General features: G+C 45.2%; 1 protein-coding gene across 4 annotated transcripts in view; it reads right to left on the bottom strand.

Annotated features, from left to right (window-relative positions):
- Nucleotides 1–8,386: 8,386 nt before the first annotated feature.
- lsr (lipolysis stimulated lipoprotein receptor) overlaps nt 8,387–17,296 on the bottom strand; it is a 43,573-nt gene continuing 34,663 nt past the window's right edge. For all 4 annotated transcript variants that reach the window (XM_035407445.1, XM_035407444.1, XM_035407446.1 and 1 more), the window contains 7 exons: nt 15,024–15,170; nt 12,718–12,924; nt 12,367–12,417; nt 11,830–11,958; nt 10,994–11,297; nt 10,147–10,591; nt 8,387–9,430 (listed from right to left, as the gene is read on the bottom strand). In XM_035407445.1, coding sequence (XP_035263336.1) covers nt 9,395–9,430; nt 10,147–10,591; nt 10,994–11,297; nt 11,830–11,958; nt 12,367–12,417; nt 12,718–12,924; nt 15,024–15,170 — 1,319 coding nt within the window. In that variant the 3' untranslated portion in view covers nt 8,387–9,394. The remainder of the gene's footprint in view (nt 9,431–10,146; nt 10,592–10,993; nt 11,298–11,829; nt 11,959–12,366; nt 12,418–12,717; nt 12,925–15,023; nt 15,171–17,296) is intronic.

The following is a 17,296-nucleotide window of genomic DNA, read 5'->3' on the forward strand; positions in this document are numbered from 1 at the left end:
CCCATCCCTCGCTCCCTCCCTCCCTCCCTCTCTCCCTCTCTGCCCATCCCCTCGCTCATTACTCCTGCTTCTCTCTCCGTCAATCAATCTCACAAAGCAAGGGAGAGAGAGGGAGAGAGAGAGAGAGAGAGAGAGAGAGAGATGGAGGGAGAGAGACAGAGAGAGATAGAGGGAGAGAGGGAGGGAGAGAGACAGAGAGAGATAGAGGGAGAGAGGGGGGGAAGACACGCACACAAAGCCACTTAATGCTTCTTCATTTTTAAACCAAGATGTTGTCTGACCCCCCCACTCCCCCACGCCCCACCCCCCACAGAATGCAATTGCATGTTACGAGGTCATTATATTATGTTTAGAGCGTTTTTTATGGCTCAGGTCAACAGGCATGAGAGAGGGACTGCAGGGACCCAATTAAGGTGAAAGATTTCAATGCGGGGATTCGTTTCATCTCCCTGGCATAAAACAGAAAACTCTGAGGGGTGGGGGGGGGGGAGGCCGGGGGGGTTTGCAAGCCATCCTCATCCTGTGTCTTCCACTCAAAAATCACGACTGATAATTCATAAATATTACCCTGTAAAGACACCCCGTCCCTGTTCCCTCAATGCTACTGAAACTTGTTTTTTGGGGGTTTTTTTTTGTGGTTTTTTTCACATTGTAAGCTGTAAATGTTTATTCTTTCATACTTTAATGCGGGGGAATGGCTTTCTTGTATTAAAGTTAAATTTAGAGTTTAATTAAAAATGCAAAGGTTGCATTTTTTGAGAGAATGAGGAAATAGGCCGTCGTGCAGATTCTGGTTCAGGAAGAGTTGTCGGTCGTCGTACTATTTAGGGGCAAAGAGGTTTCCTGGTCGGTAAGTACCTAGAGTAACAACTGTGGTCTTGTGGCGTGCGCATCAGTTTCTGAAAAACACCCTCGTTAACACTTGCGCAACTGTCAGGGCAGGGAAATCACTGCTAGACGGCTTGAAGAGCAATTACCATACCCAGGCATTCAATCACCCTGGCGTTCAGTTTCCTAATGAGTTCATAAAAGATTTAATATTACATTCAGGGTAAAATGAATATATTGGTGGTTAACACCTCATTTCTGAACGGGGACCTGAGTCATACAGTAAGTAGGCACTGTTCTGCCAAACACAGTGACCTTTTGACAGGATCCTTAGCTGAAAAGGTCAGAAAATACTGGGGAGGAGCAGCATTTGGGACACGTGAGGACATTTTGTTTGCCACCACAATATCAGCTTGCAAACTTGCAAAGACAATTATTACGGGACGGATTTATCATTATTGCTAAGATTCCCTACTCCGCTGCGACGTACACCATTTACAACCCTTTGTAAATGAATTAACCTTCTGTAGAACTGGACATATTTCACTGAGGTAAACAAAATCAAGTACCTTGCTAAGGGGTAACATTAGGAATCTGAACCGCGCAACCTTGAGAACGATAAGCCGGGGTTTTTAAGCAGCGCACAATGCTGCTCTGGGGTGGGCGCTGAGCAGTGCCTGGAGGACAGACGGGCCGGAGGCTGCGAGCGGCCGAGCGTTCCCTTTGTGTGTGGGCATGCCGAACGTTCCAGTGGAGGAATTCTGCACATTCCACCACATGCCGCCTTCAGAGCGAGGGGGCAGCGCCCCCCGGTGGCAACTGCGATTTTTCAAGCCGAGCGCTCTCCGAAAGGAATTGAGACCGGAGAGCCACAAAATGGAAGGCCTGAATACAAATGTTTTCATGTGTGACACTGGAGCGGTTAAATGTACAATCAAAAGCCCTCTTTATGGACCTTGTTTTTTTTTTTTTTTTTTAAGGGTAAATTAGTTATTTAAAATTCATTAAAGTAGTACGTCATTTTTCTGGCATATGGTTGAACTCTTCACCCTTCATTTTAGCCTAAAATTTCTTCTTTCGGTGAAGAGTGCCTGACCGACAACCGTAGAAATGTGTTAACAGCGGCAAAATTAGGCTAGGCCCTATATCTAGAAATACCATCTTTGGGGGAAAACGCTATGATTGAGGGTCAGGCACTCTTCACGGTAAGAAGAAATTTCTGGATTTTTTCGATATTGCTTGTGTCTAAAGTGCTGCGACGGAAAAAACGGTAGGTTTACCCAGGAGCCACGTCTGTTCAAAATGTAAACAAGTCAGGCTGTTTTCACGGTCGGGAAAAATTTTATGACAACGTGGTCATGTATCTAACTTAGCTAGCTAGCCAAACAGTCAGTAACACAGATACTTCCTTTGCGCCATTTAGGGATAATGTCAAGGAGAAAAGGTAGCCTACTGTAAAAGCCAAAAAACCTTAGACAGTTATTTTTGATGTTTAAATGTGCCTAGCATTCCAAGGCTTGTTGTATGATTCAGCAGCCAATCAGGACTTGAATACAAGTTTTTGTAGAGTGCAAAAACCTTGATATTATTTCATTTAAATTTTTTTTGTTGTTGTTGAAATGTGCCCAGCATTCCAAGGCTGTAAGAATCAGTAGCCAATCAGGACTTTGTTCAAGTTTTTTTGTAAAAACTTTGATATTACATTGTTGTCAGACTCTCTGTAAGACTCTGCTATGCTGTAAATAGTTGTTGATTTTTTTAAATGTGCGTTGAATAAATGACTTATTTATAACAGCATTCACATTGCGTAGTCATATTTTCAAATCTCCAGTCAGCTTTTAGCACTGACTTAATGTAGGGCCCTATGGAATCTGTGTTACAGCTTTTTCAAATTCTCAATTCAGTGATTCGGTCAGTGATTCTGTTATCACAGAAACTATAGGGCCCTACCTTAATGCTGCCATCAGTCTGTCGCTGGCCCGCGCCGGGCCCCCGTCAAAAAAGACGTTTGAATCAGTCGACCGGGCTGGGGGGCGGTGCCATAATTTAGAAAAAAAACATAGTTTTTTCCAAGTTGCAGTTGAGCACAACTTTTCGACAGCGACACAATTTCTTGTCGTTTTTGTCTCTGCAACCTTCAGGTCTGGGCTATTGAGCAAGCACCGTCCCCCGAACAAGAAAAAGCAAACAGGAAAAGGCGAACAGAAAAAGTGCCCTGTAGGCTACGTAACCACAAAGCAGAAGTGATCGGCAAACACGTCCCTGTACATGAAGCACTAATAATAAAGGGTGGGAAATGAAGTAGGCCTTATAACAAAATGCTTTATTGAAGTGACATCTCATAAAAAAACACGTTTTCAACGTACAAAAATGCCAAGTTACTCACACATACAAGAATACATCTTATGTCATTTCGGTGAGGCAAGATAGCCTATATTGTTTGAAGTACCGTAACTTCGCGTCATTTTGATATCAATACTTTTAATCGCAGGCCTTAGTGTTTGTAAGGTTTATAAGGCATTTTGATAGGCTTATCTGCAGGTTGGAATCCTCTTCGCTGTTTTGCTAAGCTAGAACCGGAAAACTTGATAGTGGAGGAATAGGAGCAGACGCATAGGCCTATGTCCTAGAAGGCTTTGCATATGAGGAAAAAAACAACAGTGTGAGAGAAATTAGGATGAAATGATGAAATTGCGTAGTTGAAACAATATGTTTTTAGCAGAATGGGCATGTAGGTGAAGGTTGACATGATCACAGACTACAGTGCGAAGTAAATGAAGTGACCATGAGCGAGCTTAGTATCCTTATCGAACGGTATATATAACAGTCTGTATAAAATATTAACCATTAAAGTGGAGGTTTAAGTAACATGAAATCTATTGCACTGATGTGCTTTTTCTCAAGTTCAGTACTAGTAGTTATAATTATGAGTGAGTCATGATTTTAAATGTAATGTTTTAATGGGGAGTTGCAGAACATACATATGTAGTAATTGTTTGTATGTGGCTAGATAGAGAACAGGGCGAGGTAACATGAATGTAGAAACATGGTGTTTGCTGATAAGGTTTTGTACGGTAGCCAAGTGAAGAAATATAGTTAGTAGAAATGGCAGAGTGGTGAACAGGTGTACATTTGCCGTCATGAAATGCATATGGTTGGTCGTGAGTGAGTTTTGGTAAAGCAAATATAAGCGTAAGAAAACGTTAGTAAGAGGAAATTATCTGCCTGAGGGCGAGGCGGGATTCAATCCTTCAACCGGAGGTTTACCAGTCTGTGACTTTGTTAGCGCAGCACCATGACATAGCGATGCAATGCGTGAAATATCATTAGCAAACCTGTCCGTGGTTTTAAAGAACACAGACCAGTAAGCACAGAAGAGCTCCCATTGAATCCATATGGATTTGCAACATTGTAGCCGGTTAATAACTGAACGTGCAGACGGTACGTCATAATGCAGTGTATACATTCGGTGAACGGCGGGTAGATATGGTGCAAAAGCAATAATTGAGAAGTAGTAGACAATTATTAGTGAGGGTAAAAGCAGGTTAAAGAAACGTGTTCCTAGCTGGGCTTGAACAAAAGACCCCATGTTCCCAAGACTGTAACCTTGCCCACTAGGCCACAGGCAAACTAGCTGTTTAGACTGGAAATGTCTCAGAGTAAAAAGGCATGGGTATTTTGCCTGTGTATGCGAGTTTTTGATTGGGTCGTGTAGGTGAAGATTTGGCTGGTGTCGGTAAATTGACCAATGGGGAGACATGTTGTTAGTGGGATAGGCGGCAGGAAAAATAAGAATAAGAAAAATGAGAAAACGCAAAATCCCCTTAGTTTGGGGCTTTATTGTGTGGACATGTGAAGTTGTTTATGAAATCTGTCTGTTGAAATGGGGTCAGAATATACAGAATTTCATGTTTTTAAGGGCTGAGTGTCTGTGGCTGTTGTGGTTATTTCTGTGGGGAACCCGGAAAAGTGCCAAACTCTCGGTGCTGTATAGGTATGGGGCATGGCGGGATGGCATACCTGCCATCCGAAATTTCTGGATTTTTTCGATATTGCTTGTGTCTAAAGTGCTGCGATGGAAACAACGGTAGGTTTACCCAGGAGCCACGTCTGTTCAAAATGTAAACAAGTCAGGCTGTTTTCACGGTCGGGAAAAATTTTATGACAACGTGGTCATGTATCTAACTTAGCTAGCTAGCCAAACAGTCAGTAACACAGATACTTCCTTTGTGCCATTTAGGGATAATGTCAAGGAGAAAAGGTAGCCTACTGTAAAAGCCAAAAAACCTTAGACAGTTATTTTTGATGTTTAAATGTGCCCAGCATTCCAAGGCTTGTTGTATGATTCAGCAGCCAATCAGGACTTGAATACAAGTTTTTGTAGAGTGCAAAAACCTTGATATTATTTCATTTAAATTTTTTTTGTTGTTGTTGAAATGTGCCCAGCATTCCAAGGCTGTAAGAATCAGTAGCCAATCAGGACTTTTTTCAAGTTTTTTTGTAAAGTGCAAAAACTTTGATATTACATTGTTGTCAGATTCTTTATAAGACTCTGCTATGCTGTAAATAGTTGTTGATTTTTTTAAAATGTGTGTTGAATAAATTACTTATTTATAACAACATTCACATTGCGTAGTCATATTTTCAAATCTCCAGTCAGCTTTTAGCACTGACTTAATGTAGGGCCCTATGGAATCTGTTATAGCTTTTTCAAATTCTCAATTCAGCGATTCCGTCAGTGATTCTGTTATCACAGAAACTATAGGGCCCTACCTTAATGCTGCCATCAGTCTGTCGCTGGCCCACGCCGGGCCCCCGTCAAAAAAGACGTTTGAATCAGTCGACCGGGCTGGGGGGCGGTGCCATAATTTAGAAAAAAAAACATCGTTTTTTCCAAGTTGCAGTTGAGCACAACTTTTCGGACAGCGACACAATTTCTTGTCGTTTTTGTCTCTGCAACCTTCAGGTCTGGGCTATTGAGCAAGCACCGTCCCCCGAACAAGAAAAAGCAAACAGGAAAAGGCGAACAGAAAAAGTGCCCTGTAGGCTACGTAACCACAAAGCAGAAGTGATCGGCAAACACCTCCCTGTACATGAAGCACTAATAATAGAGGGTGGGAAATGAAGTAGGCCTTATAACAAAATGCTTTATTGAAGTGACATCTCATAAAAAAACACGTTTTCAACGTACAAAAATGCCAAGTTACTCACACATACAAGAATACATCTTATGTCATTTCGGTGAGGCAAGACAGCCTATATTGTTTGAAGTACCGTAACTTCGCGTCATTTTGATATCAATACTTTTAATCGCAGGCCTTAGTGTTTCTAAGGTTTATAAGGCATTTTGATAGGCTTATCTGCAGGTTGGAATCCTCTTCGCTGTTTTGCTAAGCTAGAACCGGAAAACTTGATAGTGGAGGAATAGGAGCAGACGCATAGGCCTATGTCCTAGAAGGCTTTGCATATGAGGAAAAAAACAACAGTGTGAGAGAAATTAGGATGAAATGATGAAATTGCGTAGTTGAAACAATATGTTTTTAGCAGAATGGGCATGTAGGTGAAGGTTGACATGATCACAGACTACAGTGCAAAGTAAATGAAGTGACCATGAGCGAGCTTAGTATCCTTATCGAACGGTATATATAACAGTCTGTATAAAATATTAACCATTAAAGTGGAGGTTTAAGTAACATGAAATCTATTGCACTGATGTGCTTTTTCTCAAGTTCAGTACTAGTAGTTATAATTATGAGTGAGTCGTGATTTTAAATGTAATGTTTTAATGGGGAGTTGCAGAACATACATATGTAGTAATTGTTTGTATGTGGCTAGATAGAGAACAGGGCGAGGTAACATGAATGTAGAAACATGGTGTTTGCTGATAAGGTTTTGTACGGTAGCCAAGTGAAGAAATATAGTTAGTAGAAATGGCAGAGTGGTGAACAGGTGTACATTTGCCGTCATGAAATGCATATGGTTGGTCGTGAGTGAGTTTTGGTAAAGCAAATATAAGAGTAAGAAAACGTAAGAGGCGGGATTCAATCCTGCAACCGGAGGTTTACCAGTCTGTGACTTTGTTAGCGCAGCACCATGACATAGCGATGCAATGCGTGAAATATCATTAGCAAACCTGTCCGTGGTTTTAAAGAACACAGACCAGTAAGCACAGAAGAGCTCCCGTTGAATCCATATGGCTTAGCAATATTGTAGCCGGTTAATAACTGAACGTGCAGACGGTACGTCATAATGCAGTGTATACGTTCGGTGAACGGCGGGTAGATATGCTGCAAAAGCAATAATTGAGAAGCAGTAGACAATTATTAGTGAGGGTAAAAGCAGGTTAAAGAAACGTGTTCCTAGCTGGGCTTGAACAAAAGACCCCATGTTCCCAAGACAGTAACAAAATCCCCCTTAGTTTGGGGCTTTATTGTGTGGACATGTGAAGTTGTTTATGAAATCGGTCTGTTGAAATGGGGTCAGAATATACAGAATTTCATGTTTTTAAGGGCTGAGTGTCTGTGGCTGTTGTGTGGTCATTTCTGTGGGGAACCCTGAAAAGTGCCAAACTCTCAGTGCTGTATAGGTATGGGGCATGGCGGGATGGCATACCTGCCATCCCAAATATCTGGATTTTTTCGATATTGCTTGTGTCTCAAGTGCTGCAACGGAAACAACGGTAGGTTTACAAGTCAGGCTGTTTTCATGGTCGGGAAAAATTTTATGACAACGTGGTCATGTATCTAACTTAGCTAGCTAGCCAAACAGTCAGTAACACAGATACTTCCTTTGTGCCATTTAGGGATAATGTCAAGGAGAAAAGGTAGCCTACTGTAAAAGCCAAAAAACCTTAGACAGTTATTTTTGATGTTTAAATGTGCCCAGCATTCCAAGGCTTGTTGTATGATTCAGCAGCCAATCAGGACTTGAATACAAGTTTTTGTAAAGTGCAAAAACTTTGATATTACATTGTTGTCAGATTCTTTATAAGACTCTGCTATGCTGTAAATAGTTGTTGATTTTTTAAAATGTGTGTTGAATAAATGACTTATTTATAACAACATTCACATTGCGTAGTCATATTTTCAAATCTCCAGTCAGCTTTTAGCACTGACTTAATGTAGGGCCCTATGGAATCTGTTATAGCTTTTTCAAATTCTCAATTCAGCGATTCCGTCAGTGATTCTGTTATCACAGAAACTATAGGGCCCTACCTTAATGCTGCCATCAGTCTGTCGCTGGCCCACGCCGGGCCCCCGTCAAAAAAGACGTTTGAATCAGTCGACCGGGCTGGGGGGGCGGTGCCATAATTTAGAAAAAAAAAATAGTTGTGCTCAACTGCAACTCATTTGGACAGCGACACAATTTTTTGTCGTTTTTGTTTCTGCAACCTTCAGGTCTGGGCTATTGAGCAAGCATCGTCCCCCGAACAAGAAAAAGCAAACAGGAAAAGGCGAACAGAAAAAGTGCCCTGTAGGCTACGTAACCACAAAGCAGAAGTGATCGGCAAACACCTCCCTGTACATGAAGCACTAATAATAGAGGGAGGGAAATGAAGTAGGCCTTATAACAAAACGCTTTATTGAAAAGTGACATGTACAGTAGTGGACACATTTTTATTTATTGTATGTTTGTTCAATTATAAAACTGTACAAATACACATTAACACTCAAACTAATGAAAAAATATGCACTTTCCCTTCTGACTGAAAAATAAGCGTGTTTTTATTATTACTAAAGTTTGTTAGTAACGATAAGGGATATTACTATAAAAGAACAGCACCTATTAGTACACAAGAAATAAAACTAGTTTAAAATGACACTGCAAGAATTTATATTTAATGTGCATGTGTTTCAGAAAGGTTTAAAAATATATTGCATCAGTAGTTTGACAAAGGTTTGATCCATACTTAATATTTTCATTTAAAATGAGGCTTCAAGATTCAAATATTTCAGTAAACTGCATTTATTAGTGGAATGGTATTATATAGTGATTTCTATTCTCTAGAATTCTTGAACCAGCCTTTAAAACTTGACCAAAGCTAGAGTCACTGATGAACCCAGAAAGTCAGAATGATTATTTCAGGACTGAAATAAGAATACAATCCATTTTATTTAAAAGTGAACAAACTGTATTTCATTTCAGGAGATAAAAAAACTCTAAAAACAAGTACTACATAAAAATGTTTTAAAAGAAATAAATTTTAGAAATACAATAAAATTAATTTCAACTTAAAACCTAATTTCCCCCGTTCCGTAACAAAACACTTATGTACACAGATCCGTAATCCAACGCTGAAATTGAAATAGACTGAGCTTAAGCACATTAAATTGGGATGGACATAGAAAATTCTCTTGAAATCAAAAAAAATCGCGAAGTTGCAAATGGCTATTTACACAGGCTTGAAGAAGGCCCCATGACACAGACGTTAGCATCCGAGAGTTTGTGTCAGAAAAGATCTGCAGACGAACGTCGTAGATGTTTTGCAGACTGCACCTCAGATTTTCGCTGACGTGTGTCACAGATTTTGGCAGACGCGTGGTGGAATCGTTCTCCAGTGCAGACCTCACACGACCAAACTCTCGCGGCTCACCGCCCCGTTCTGAAAGACAGCGTTCGAGATGACTCGGCTTTCTAAAAATCCATCCATGAAAGCGTACATTCGTGCCAAGCAGCAGAGCCAAAGCAGCCGGGGTCTCCACAGAAGGTTATTTCCAATGACACACTCCCAATGAGTGCCTGCTAACTTTAAGCTTCACCACAATGACGAGAGGCACACATTTAGGCCCAAACTGACACTAAAGTGCAGGCATGTCACACATGCACTTTTACCCGCATCAACACAAAATACATACATAGTCACGGTCATATTATGCAAACACACAGAGGCGCGCGCACGCACGCACGCACGCACGCACGCACGCACGCACGCACGCACGCACGCACGCACGCACACACGCACACACGCACACACGCACACACACAGAGGTGCGTGCACACGCACACACACACAGAGGTGCGTGTGTGCACGCACATGCGCACACACGCACGCACACACACAGGCGCGCGCACACGTGCTCTCACACACACGTGCACACACACACACACATGCATACAGAGATGCGCGCGCACACACACACGCACAGAGGTGCACGCACACACGCGCACACACATGCACGCGCACACACAGAGACACATGCATGCACACACACACGCGCACACACACATGCACGCGCACACACAGAGACACATGCACGAGCACACACACGCACACACACATACATGCACACACATATGCGCACACACACAGCTCCTCACCTTGCGCAGGTTGCTCCTTTTGGAAGACGAGACGCTCTCGTCGTCGCTGTAGGGCGGGGGAGGGGGCGGCGGGAAGCCGTCGCCGCCGTACTGGCGGCGGTCGGGGATGGAGGAGGGCGCGGCCTGGGGGAGGGGCGGGGGCCCCCGGGGGCCGCGCCCGCGGTCCAAGCGGTCAGCGTCGCTGTCCAGGCGGTCTCGGCTCCGGGCCCGCTGCTGCTCGCCCAGCTTCTTCTTCTCCATGGCCTCCCGCAGGAAGCTGTCATCGTACGCGTCGCGCCCGCCCCGCCCCCGCTCCAGGTCCATCAGGTCGTCACGGCTACGGCTGCGCTTGCCCTGGTAGCCGCGCCGGTCGTCGGGGGAGTAGTCGCGCCTCCTGGGGGTGTCCCGGTCGCGGTCCTGGCCGCCCCGTCCCCCGCCGCCGCTGCCGCTCCACCCGTCGTCCGATCTGCAAGAGGGCCGCGAAAGAGAAAACATTACCGAGCGCTCGCGGAAACGTCGCCCTGTCCTCCCCCGACCACCACTGGGGGGCAGTGCAGAGTTACACAGGTCACCCTAGACAACCTGCCACTCAGCCGCGTTACCGTAGAAACCAGCCCGCGCTGCACGCAGAAGTAATTCTGGCTTCCCTCCCTCCAAACGCCTGGGTTCTGGAATAATCGCCAAAAGCAGTTTACGCCACGACACCCTGACTGCTTTAAAAAAAAGACAGGACCCCAGCCCAGATAAGCGCAGATAAAATGTCCCTCCAAAACCCGCGGGCGCAGTGAGAGAGGCAGCACACGACACACACGCAGCACATACACACACACACACACACACCACACACGGGGGCGGAAGAAGCACGCACCCTCTGCGGCCGACTCTGGCCCCGCCCTCCCGCCGCTGCGGAGGGTAGTCGTCGCGGTCGCGGTGACCGCGGCCGATGTCGTCGAGGTTGTCCATGGAGCGGGCGCGGCCGCGGGCGGGCGCGTACGCGGCGGCCCCGCCCCGCCTGTCGTAGTTGTCGCGGCGACCCTGCTGGGACACGCTGCTGATGGTGCTCATGTTGTCGTCGTGGTCGTAGACGGTGGGCAGAGCGGGGGGCTGGGCTCGACCCCTGCTCCTGGGGTCCAGACCATCATGGAGAGAGCTCACCTCACTCATTACATCCACTGAGAGAGAGAGAGAGGGGGGGGGAGAGAGGGGAGAGGGGAGAGAAAAGGGGGAGAGAGAGAGAGAGGGGGAGAGAGGGGGAGGGGAGAGAAAAGGGGGAGAGAGAGAGAGGGGGGAGAGAGGGAGGGGAGAGAAAAGGGGGAGAGAGAGAGAGGGGGGACAGAGTGGGGGGGGGAGAGAAGGGTGGGGAGAGGGGGGTAGGGGGGAGAGAGAGGGGGGGGACAGAGTGGGAGGGGGGGAGAAAGGGGGGGGAGAGAGAGGGGTGAGGAGAGAAGGGAGGGGAGAGACAGAGAGAGGAAAGAGACAGAGAGGATGTGAGAGAATAGAGTGAGAGATAGAGGAACAGAGAGGGAGGGAGAAGAGGAGGAACAAGCAAGTCAGGCAGGAAATATGAAAACTGAAATGTACATGACATTTTTTTCCACCGAGTCTCGATTTATATTCTACTGAACGACTGAGTTGACAAAAAAAATGTTTAATTTTTTTTTTTTTTTTTAAAGCCTGCAGGGGCCCCCAGCCCAGGAGACTCACTGCGGTTGTGGGTCCCGGAGGAGACCCCGGGCCGTGAGGGATCCAGGTTGGCCAGCTCCTGCTCCATGTAGTACAGCACGCGGGTGGGGTTGCCGTCCGGGGTGGCCTGGATGCGGTAGCCACTGCGAGCTGTGCGGGGGGGTGGGGGTGGGGGGCGCAGAGACATTACATTACATTACAGGCATTTAGCAGACGCTCTTATCCAGAGCGACTTACACAACTTTTACATAGCATTTTTACATTGCATCCATTTATACAGCTGGATATACACTGAAACAGTGCAGGCCAAGTACGCAGGTCGCAGGTTCGATTCCCGGGTAAGGACACTGCCGTTGTACCCTTGAGCAAGGTACTTAGCCTGCACTGTTTCAGTGTGTATCCAGCTGTATAAATGTAAATGCTGTGCAAGTCTCTCTGGATAGGAGTGTCTGCTAAATGCAGAAAAGAAAACAGAAGTTTAACTCCAAACAGCAGAAGACTAATGTTGCGCGTGAGAGGCGCAGTTCACAACCACAAGAGGAAAAGCAAGCGACTCACTTGGATTTCCCCCACTTTCCTGCAGCAAGGGAACCTGCGAACCCTGACCAACTGGGGGGGGGAGGGGGGGGGGGAGAGAGCAAGACAGCGAGAGGAGGGAGGGAGAGAGAGGGAGAGAGAGAGAGTCATTCCTGTGAGGAGCATGCTCTGGCAAGATATCAACGGCCCAGTTTCCATCTTGATTCATCAGCCTATTTAGGGCCAACAGTAGATCAGCTCTTTCACTACAACGTAACGGAACAGAGGGAACGGAGAACACTTCAACTTCAACACAACAAAATTAATCTAATTTAATTTCAAACAACCTGGAAACGGAAAAGCAGGAAAGTGGAAAGCCTCCAGCGGACCCACCTGAGCTGGCTACGTCGTAGTCGCGGTTGTAGCCGTTGGACGGGGGCGGGCCGGCGGCGGAGTTGGGCATGGGCAGCATGGGGATGGGGGGGGGGTTCATCCCCCCCGCGTACACCGGCTGGGCGTACAGGCTGGGGGGGGCGTACATGGTGGGGGCGTACTGACTGTACGCTCCGCCCGATTTCACCGCCTTCCCTGCCTCGTACACTGTCGGGTGAGAAGCAACACTGCGTTCAAAAAACGGCTCAGCACAAGTCCAAGCAGAACAAGACTTTGTACTCCTTCAGTCAGGAGGTTACGGTTTCACACGGTCAGTAATCATGAGGTTATGGTTACACAGTCAGTAATCATGAGGTTATGGTTACACACAGTCAGTAATCATGAGGTTATGGTTACACACAGTCAGTAATCATGAGGTTAGGGTTTCACACGGTCAGTAATCATGAGGTTATGGTTACACACAGTCAGTAATCATGAGGTTAGGGTTTCACACGGTCAGTAATCATGAGGTTATGGTTACACACAGTCAGTAATCATGAGGTTAGGGTTTCACGCGGTCAATAATCATGAGGTTATGGTTACACACAGTCAGTAATCATGAGGTTATGGTTACACACGGTCAGTAATCATGAGGTTAGGGTTTCATACAGTCAGTAATTATGAGGTTATGGTTACACAGTCAGTAATCGTGAGGTTAGGGTTTCACACGGTCAGTAATCATGAGGTTATGGTTACACACAGTCAGTAATCATGAGGTTAGGGTTTCACACAGTCAGTAATTATGAGGTTATGGTTACACACAGTCAGTAATCATGAGGTTATGGTTACACAGTCAGTAATAATGAGGTTAGGGTTTCACACTGTCAGTAATCATGAGGTTATGGTTACACAGTCAGTAATCATGAGGTTATGGTTACACACAGTCAGTAATCATGAGGTTAGGGTTTCACACGGTCAGTAATCATGAGGTTAGGGTTTCACACGGTCAGTAATCATGAGGTTATGGTTACACAGTCAGTAATCATGAGGTTAGGGTTTCACATGGTCAGTAATCATGAGGTTACGGTTACACACGGTCAGTAATCATGAGGTTATGGTTACACACAGTCAGTAATCATGAGGTTATGGTTACACACAGTCAGTAATTATGAGGTTATGGTTACACACAGTCAGTAATCATGAGGTTAGGATTTCACACGGTCAGTAATTATGAGGTTATGGTTACACAGTCAGTAATCATGAGGTTATGGTTACACACAGTCAGTAATCATGAGGTTAGGGTTTCACACGGTCAGTAATCATGAGGTTATGGTTACACACAGTCAGTAATCATGAGGTTATGGTTACACAGTCAGTAATCATGAGGTTAGGGTTTCACGCGGTCAGTAATCATGACGTTATGGTTACAGTCAGTAATTGAGGTTATGGTTACACACAGTCAGTAATCATGAGGTTAGGGTTTCACACGGTCAGTAATCATGAGGTTATGGTTACACACAGTCAGTAATCATGAGGTTATGGTTACACAGTCAGTAATCATGAGGTTAGGGTTTCACGCGGTCAGTAATCATGACGTTATGGTTACAGTCAGTAATTGAGGTTATGGTTACACACAGTCAGTAATCATGAGGTTAGGGTTTCACATGGTCAGTAATCATGAGATTACGGTTACACACGGTCAGTAATCATGAGGTTATGGTTACACAGTCAGTAATCATGAGGTTATGGTTACACAGTCAGTAATCATGAGGTTATGGTTTAACACAGTCAGTAATCATGAGGTTATGGTTTCGCACAGTCAGCAGTTATGAGATTATGGTCTCACACGGTCAGTAGTTATGAGGTTACGGTTTAACACAGACAGTAATCATGATATTTCGGTTTCAGATGGTCAGTAGTTATGAGGTTAGTTGCACACGGTCAGTAATTATGGGATTATGGTTTCACACAGTCAGTAATTGTAAGATTACGGGTCCACACAGTCAGTAATTGTGAGATTACGGTTTCACACGGTCAGTAATTATGGGATTACGGTTTCACACAGTCAGTAATTGTAAGATTACGGGTTCACACAGTCAGTAATTGTGAGATTACGGTTTCACACAGTCAGTAATTATGACATTACATCTTAACACAGTCAATAATTATGAGATTACGGTTACATGTGGTGAGTAATGATGAGATTACGGTTACACGTGGTCAATAATTATGAGATTACGGTTACACGTGGTCAGTAATTATGAGATTACGGTTACACGTGGTCAGTAATTATTAGATTACGGGTTCACATGGTCAGCAGTACTCACGTGCTCGAGGGCAGCAGCAGCGCTCCGGACAGCAGGGGCATCTGATGTAGCAGCAGCAGGTGTGGGGGCAGCACTGACACCAGCAGATACCAATCAGGAGGAGCAACAGGAGGAAGCCCAGCACCAACAACAGCACCAGCAACCAGTCTGAGAGAAGGGGAGGGGGAGGGAGGAGGAGAGGGGGAGGGAGGAGGAAAGGGAGGGAAATAGAGGAGGAAAGGGAGGGAGAGAGAGAGGGGGAGGGAGATGGAGGAAGAAAGGGAGGGAGAGAGGGGGGAGTGTGGAGAGGGAGGGAGGGAGGGAGGGGGAGAGGGAGGGAGGAAGGGAGGGAGAGAGGGAGAGGGAGAGAGGGAGGGAGACAGAGAGGGGGAGGGAGAGAGAGGGAGGAGGGGAGGGAGAGAGGAAGAAATGAGATAGTGAGGTAGGAGACAAAGAAAGAAAGAGGGAAACAGTGGGGGAGAGGGGATGAGGGTGAGGGAGAAATAAAACATTAAAATAACAACCCATTAAGTGACAGAGGGACATTAAGTCTGTAACCATGTACGTGTTGAACACAAAAGTAATTTGCAAGCAATCACTGAAAGGCTTGAGAGTTCCTTTTTACATTTTACAATTAATGGTACAGATGCTGCACAGATGTCCTAGGGCATAGCTTCCCACAGTTTAATAGCAAAAGATCTGAGGAAACGATGAACTGGTAAGCAAATAGAAAGAGGAAAAAAAGAAAAAGAGAAAGGGGGGGGGGGGGGGGGACACAGCAAGCAGAGCCTGCGGTGGACATGATTCAAGACGAGAATCAACAGTGCGGTTGCACAACAGAGCCACAGAGCCAGAGGTGCTTACGGCTAGCGCTGCATTCACGGGGAAGCACCTTCACCCCTTCAGATTGTGTGTGTATATATATATATATATAGCACTGCGCAGAAGCCAGAATCTACCCTGTTCTCCATTCAATTTCCAGGAAGATCAGCCATTCTGCGAAAATGCCCTCCCTCCCCGCCCCCCCCAAGTCAGACAATAATGCAGGAAACATATTAACCATAAATTTACAGAAAAGCCCACACCACCATACACACCAGATGTATCAGTATTAGCTCACTCTTTCTTCTGTCCACCCGCCTGCCACCGCCCTCCCTCCTTCCAATCAACAGACAAGTTACAGCCGTGTCCTTCCGACAAAAGGTGTCAACGAAAGCGGTTAGAAGTCTTTGTCTTCAAACATGATTCTAACATTCAAACAAACAACTACCCAAACCCACCTCAGCTGGCTTGCAGATTTATTTGTCATGTGCATCCAAGGGAGATATCTCTGATGAGATTAGATGCACAATAATTAAACTGCATAAGGAAGGTGAAAGTCAAAGGGGGGGGGGGGGGGGGGGGGGGGAGGAAAATACTTTTTTTTTTTTTTTTTTTTTTACTTTTTTTATTTTTTTTTTTTTACATTTTTTATAGAAGACAGTACGTAAAAGATTTGATCACTGAGTCCGGGGGGAGGGGAGGAAACAAAAACAAAAAAACCACGCCCACACCACTTCCTGCAGACCTGAAGAAACCCCCCAGGGGCGTTCATTCTTCTACCGTGAACAGCTCGGAGCCTGAGACAAAGTGCAGCAGCCAAAAAGCCACGGCCGAGAAAAGGAAATAAACAAGAGAGAAGAAAATTTCCACTCGAACACAAAAAAACTGGACACCTGACATGCGCAGCAAGGTCTTACGGATCGACTAGTGTGAACTTGAGGTTTTTTTTTGGTTTTTTTTTTTAAATAAGAGAAGGCTGTACAGGCTCGGAAAACAGAGTCGGCGTTTTGGTTTTGACTGAATGCTGATAAACACAAACAAATCTTAACATGTCACGCAACACCCACTGAAGAACATCTGATTGGGAGAAAAATTAATTCCACAGGTAGAAAAATGACCCCAAGCACACTGCTAAGAGGGCCAACCTGCTTGTGTTCACAGAATCCCTGCAGATGTCTTCCTAAAACTCAAAGCAAGTCTCCCAAAAAGAATGCAAGCTGTAATAAAGGCAAAGGGCGGGACACACTAACTACTGAACAATTTGATATTGTACTTTGGTGTGGAGGCTTGTGTGTAATTTTGTGACAAATATACTGTATGTCGACTGCATTTGCAGACAGTGAAAAAGAAATACCTTGCACTTAATGGCTGTACAGAACTGTGCAAAAGTCAGATCAGAGAACACCCTTTCTTTTATTTACTTTCCAGTGAATACAGCCATTAAGTGCAAGTTATTTCTTTTTCATTAACAG

The sequence above is a fragment of the Anguilla anguilla genome, chromosome 1 (assembly GCF_013347855.1).
Source record: "Anguilla anguilla isolate fAngAng1 chromosome 1, fAngAng1.pri, whole genome shotgun sequence".
NCBI lineage: Eukaryota > Metazoa > Chordata > Actinopteri > Anguilliformes > Anguillidae > Anguilla > Anguilla anguilla.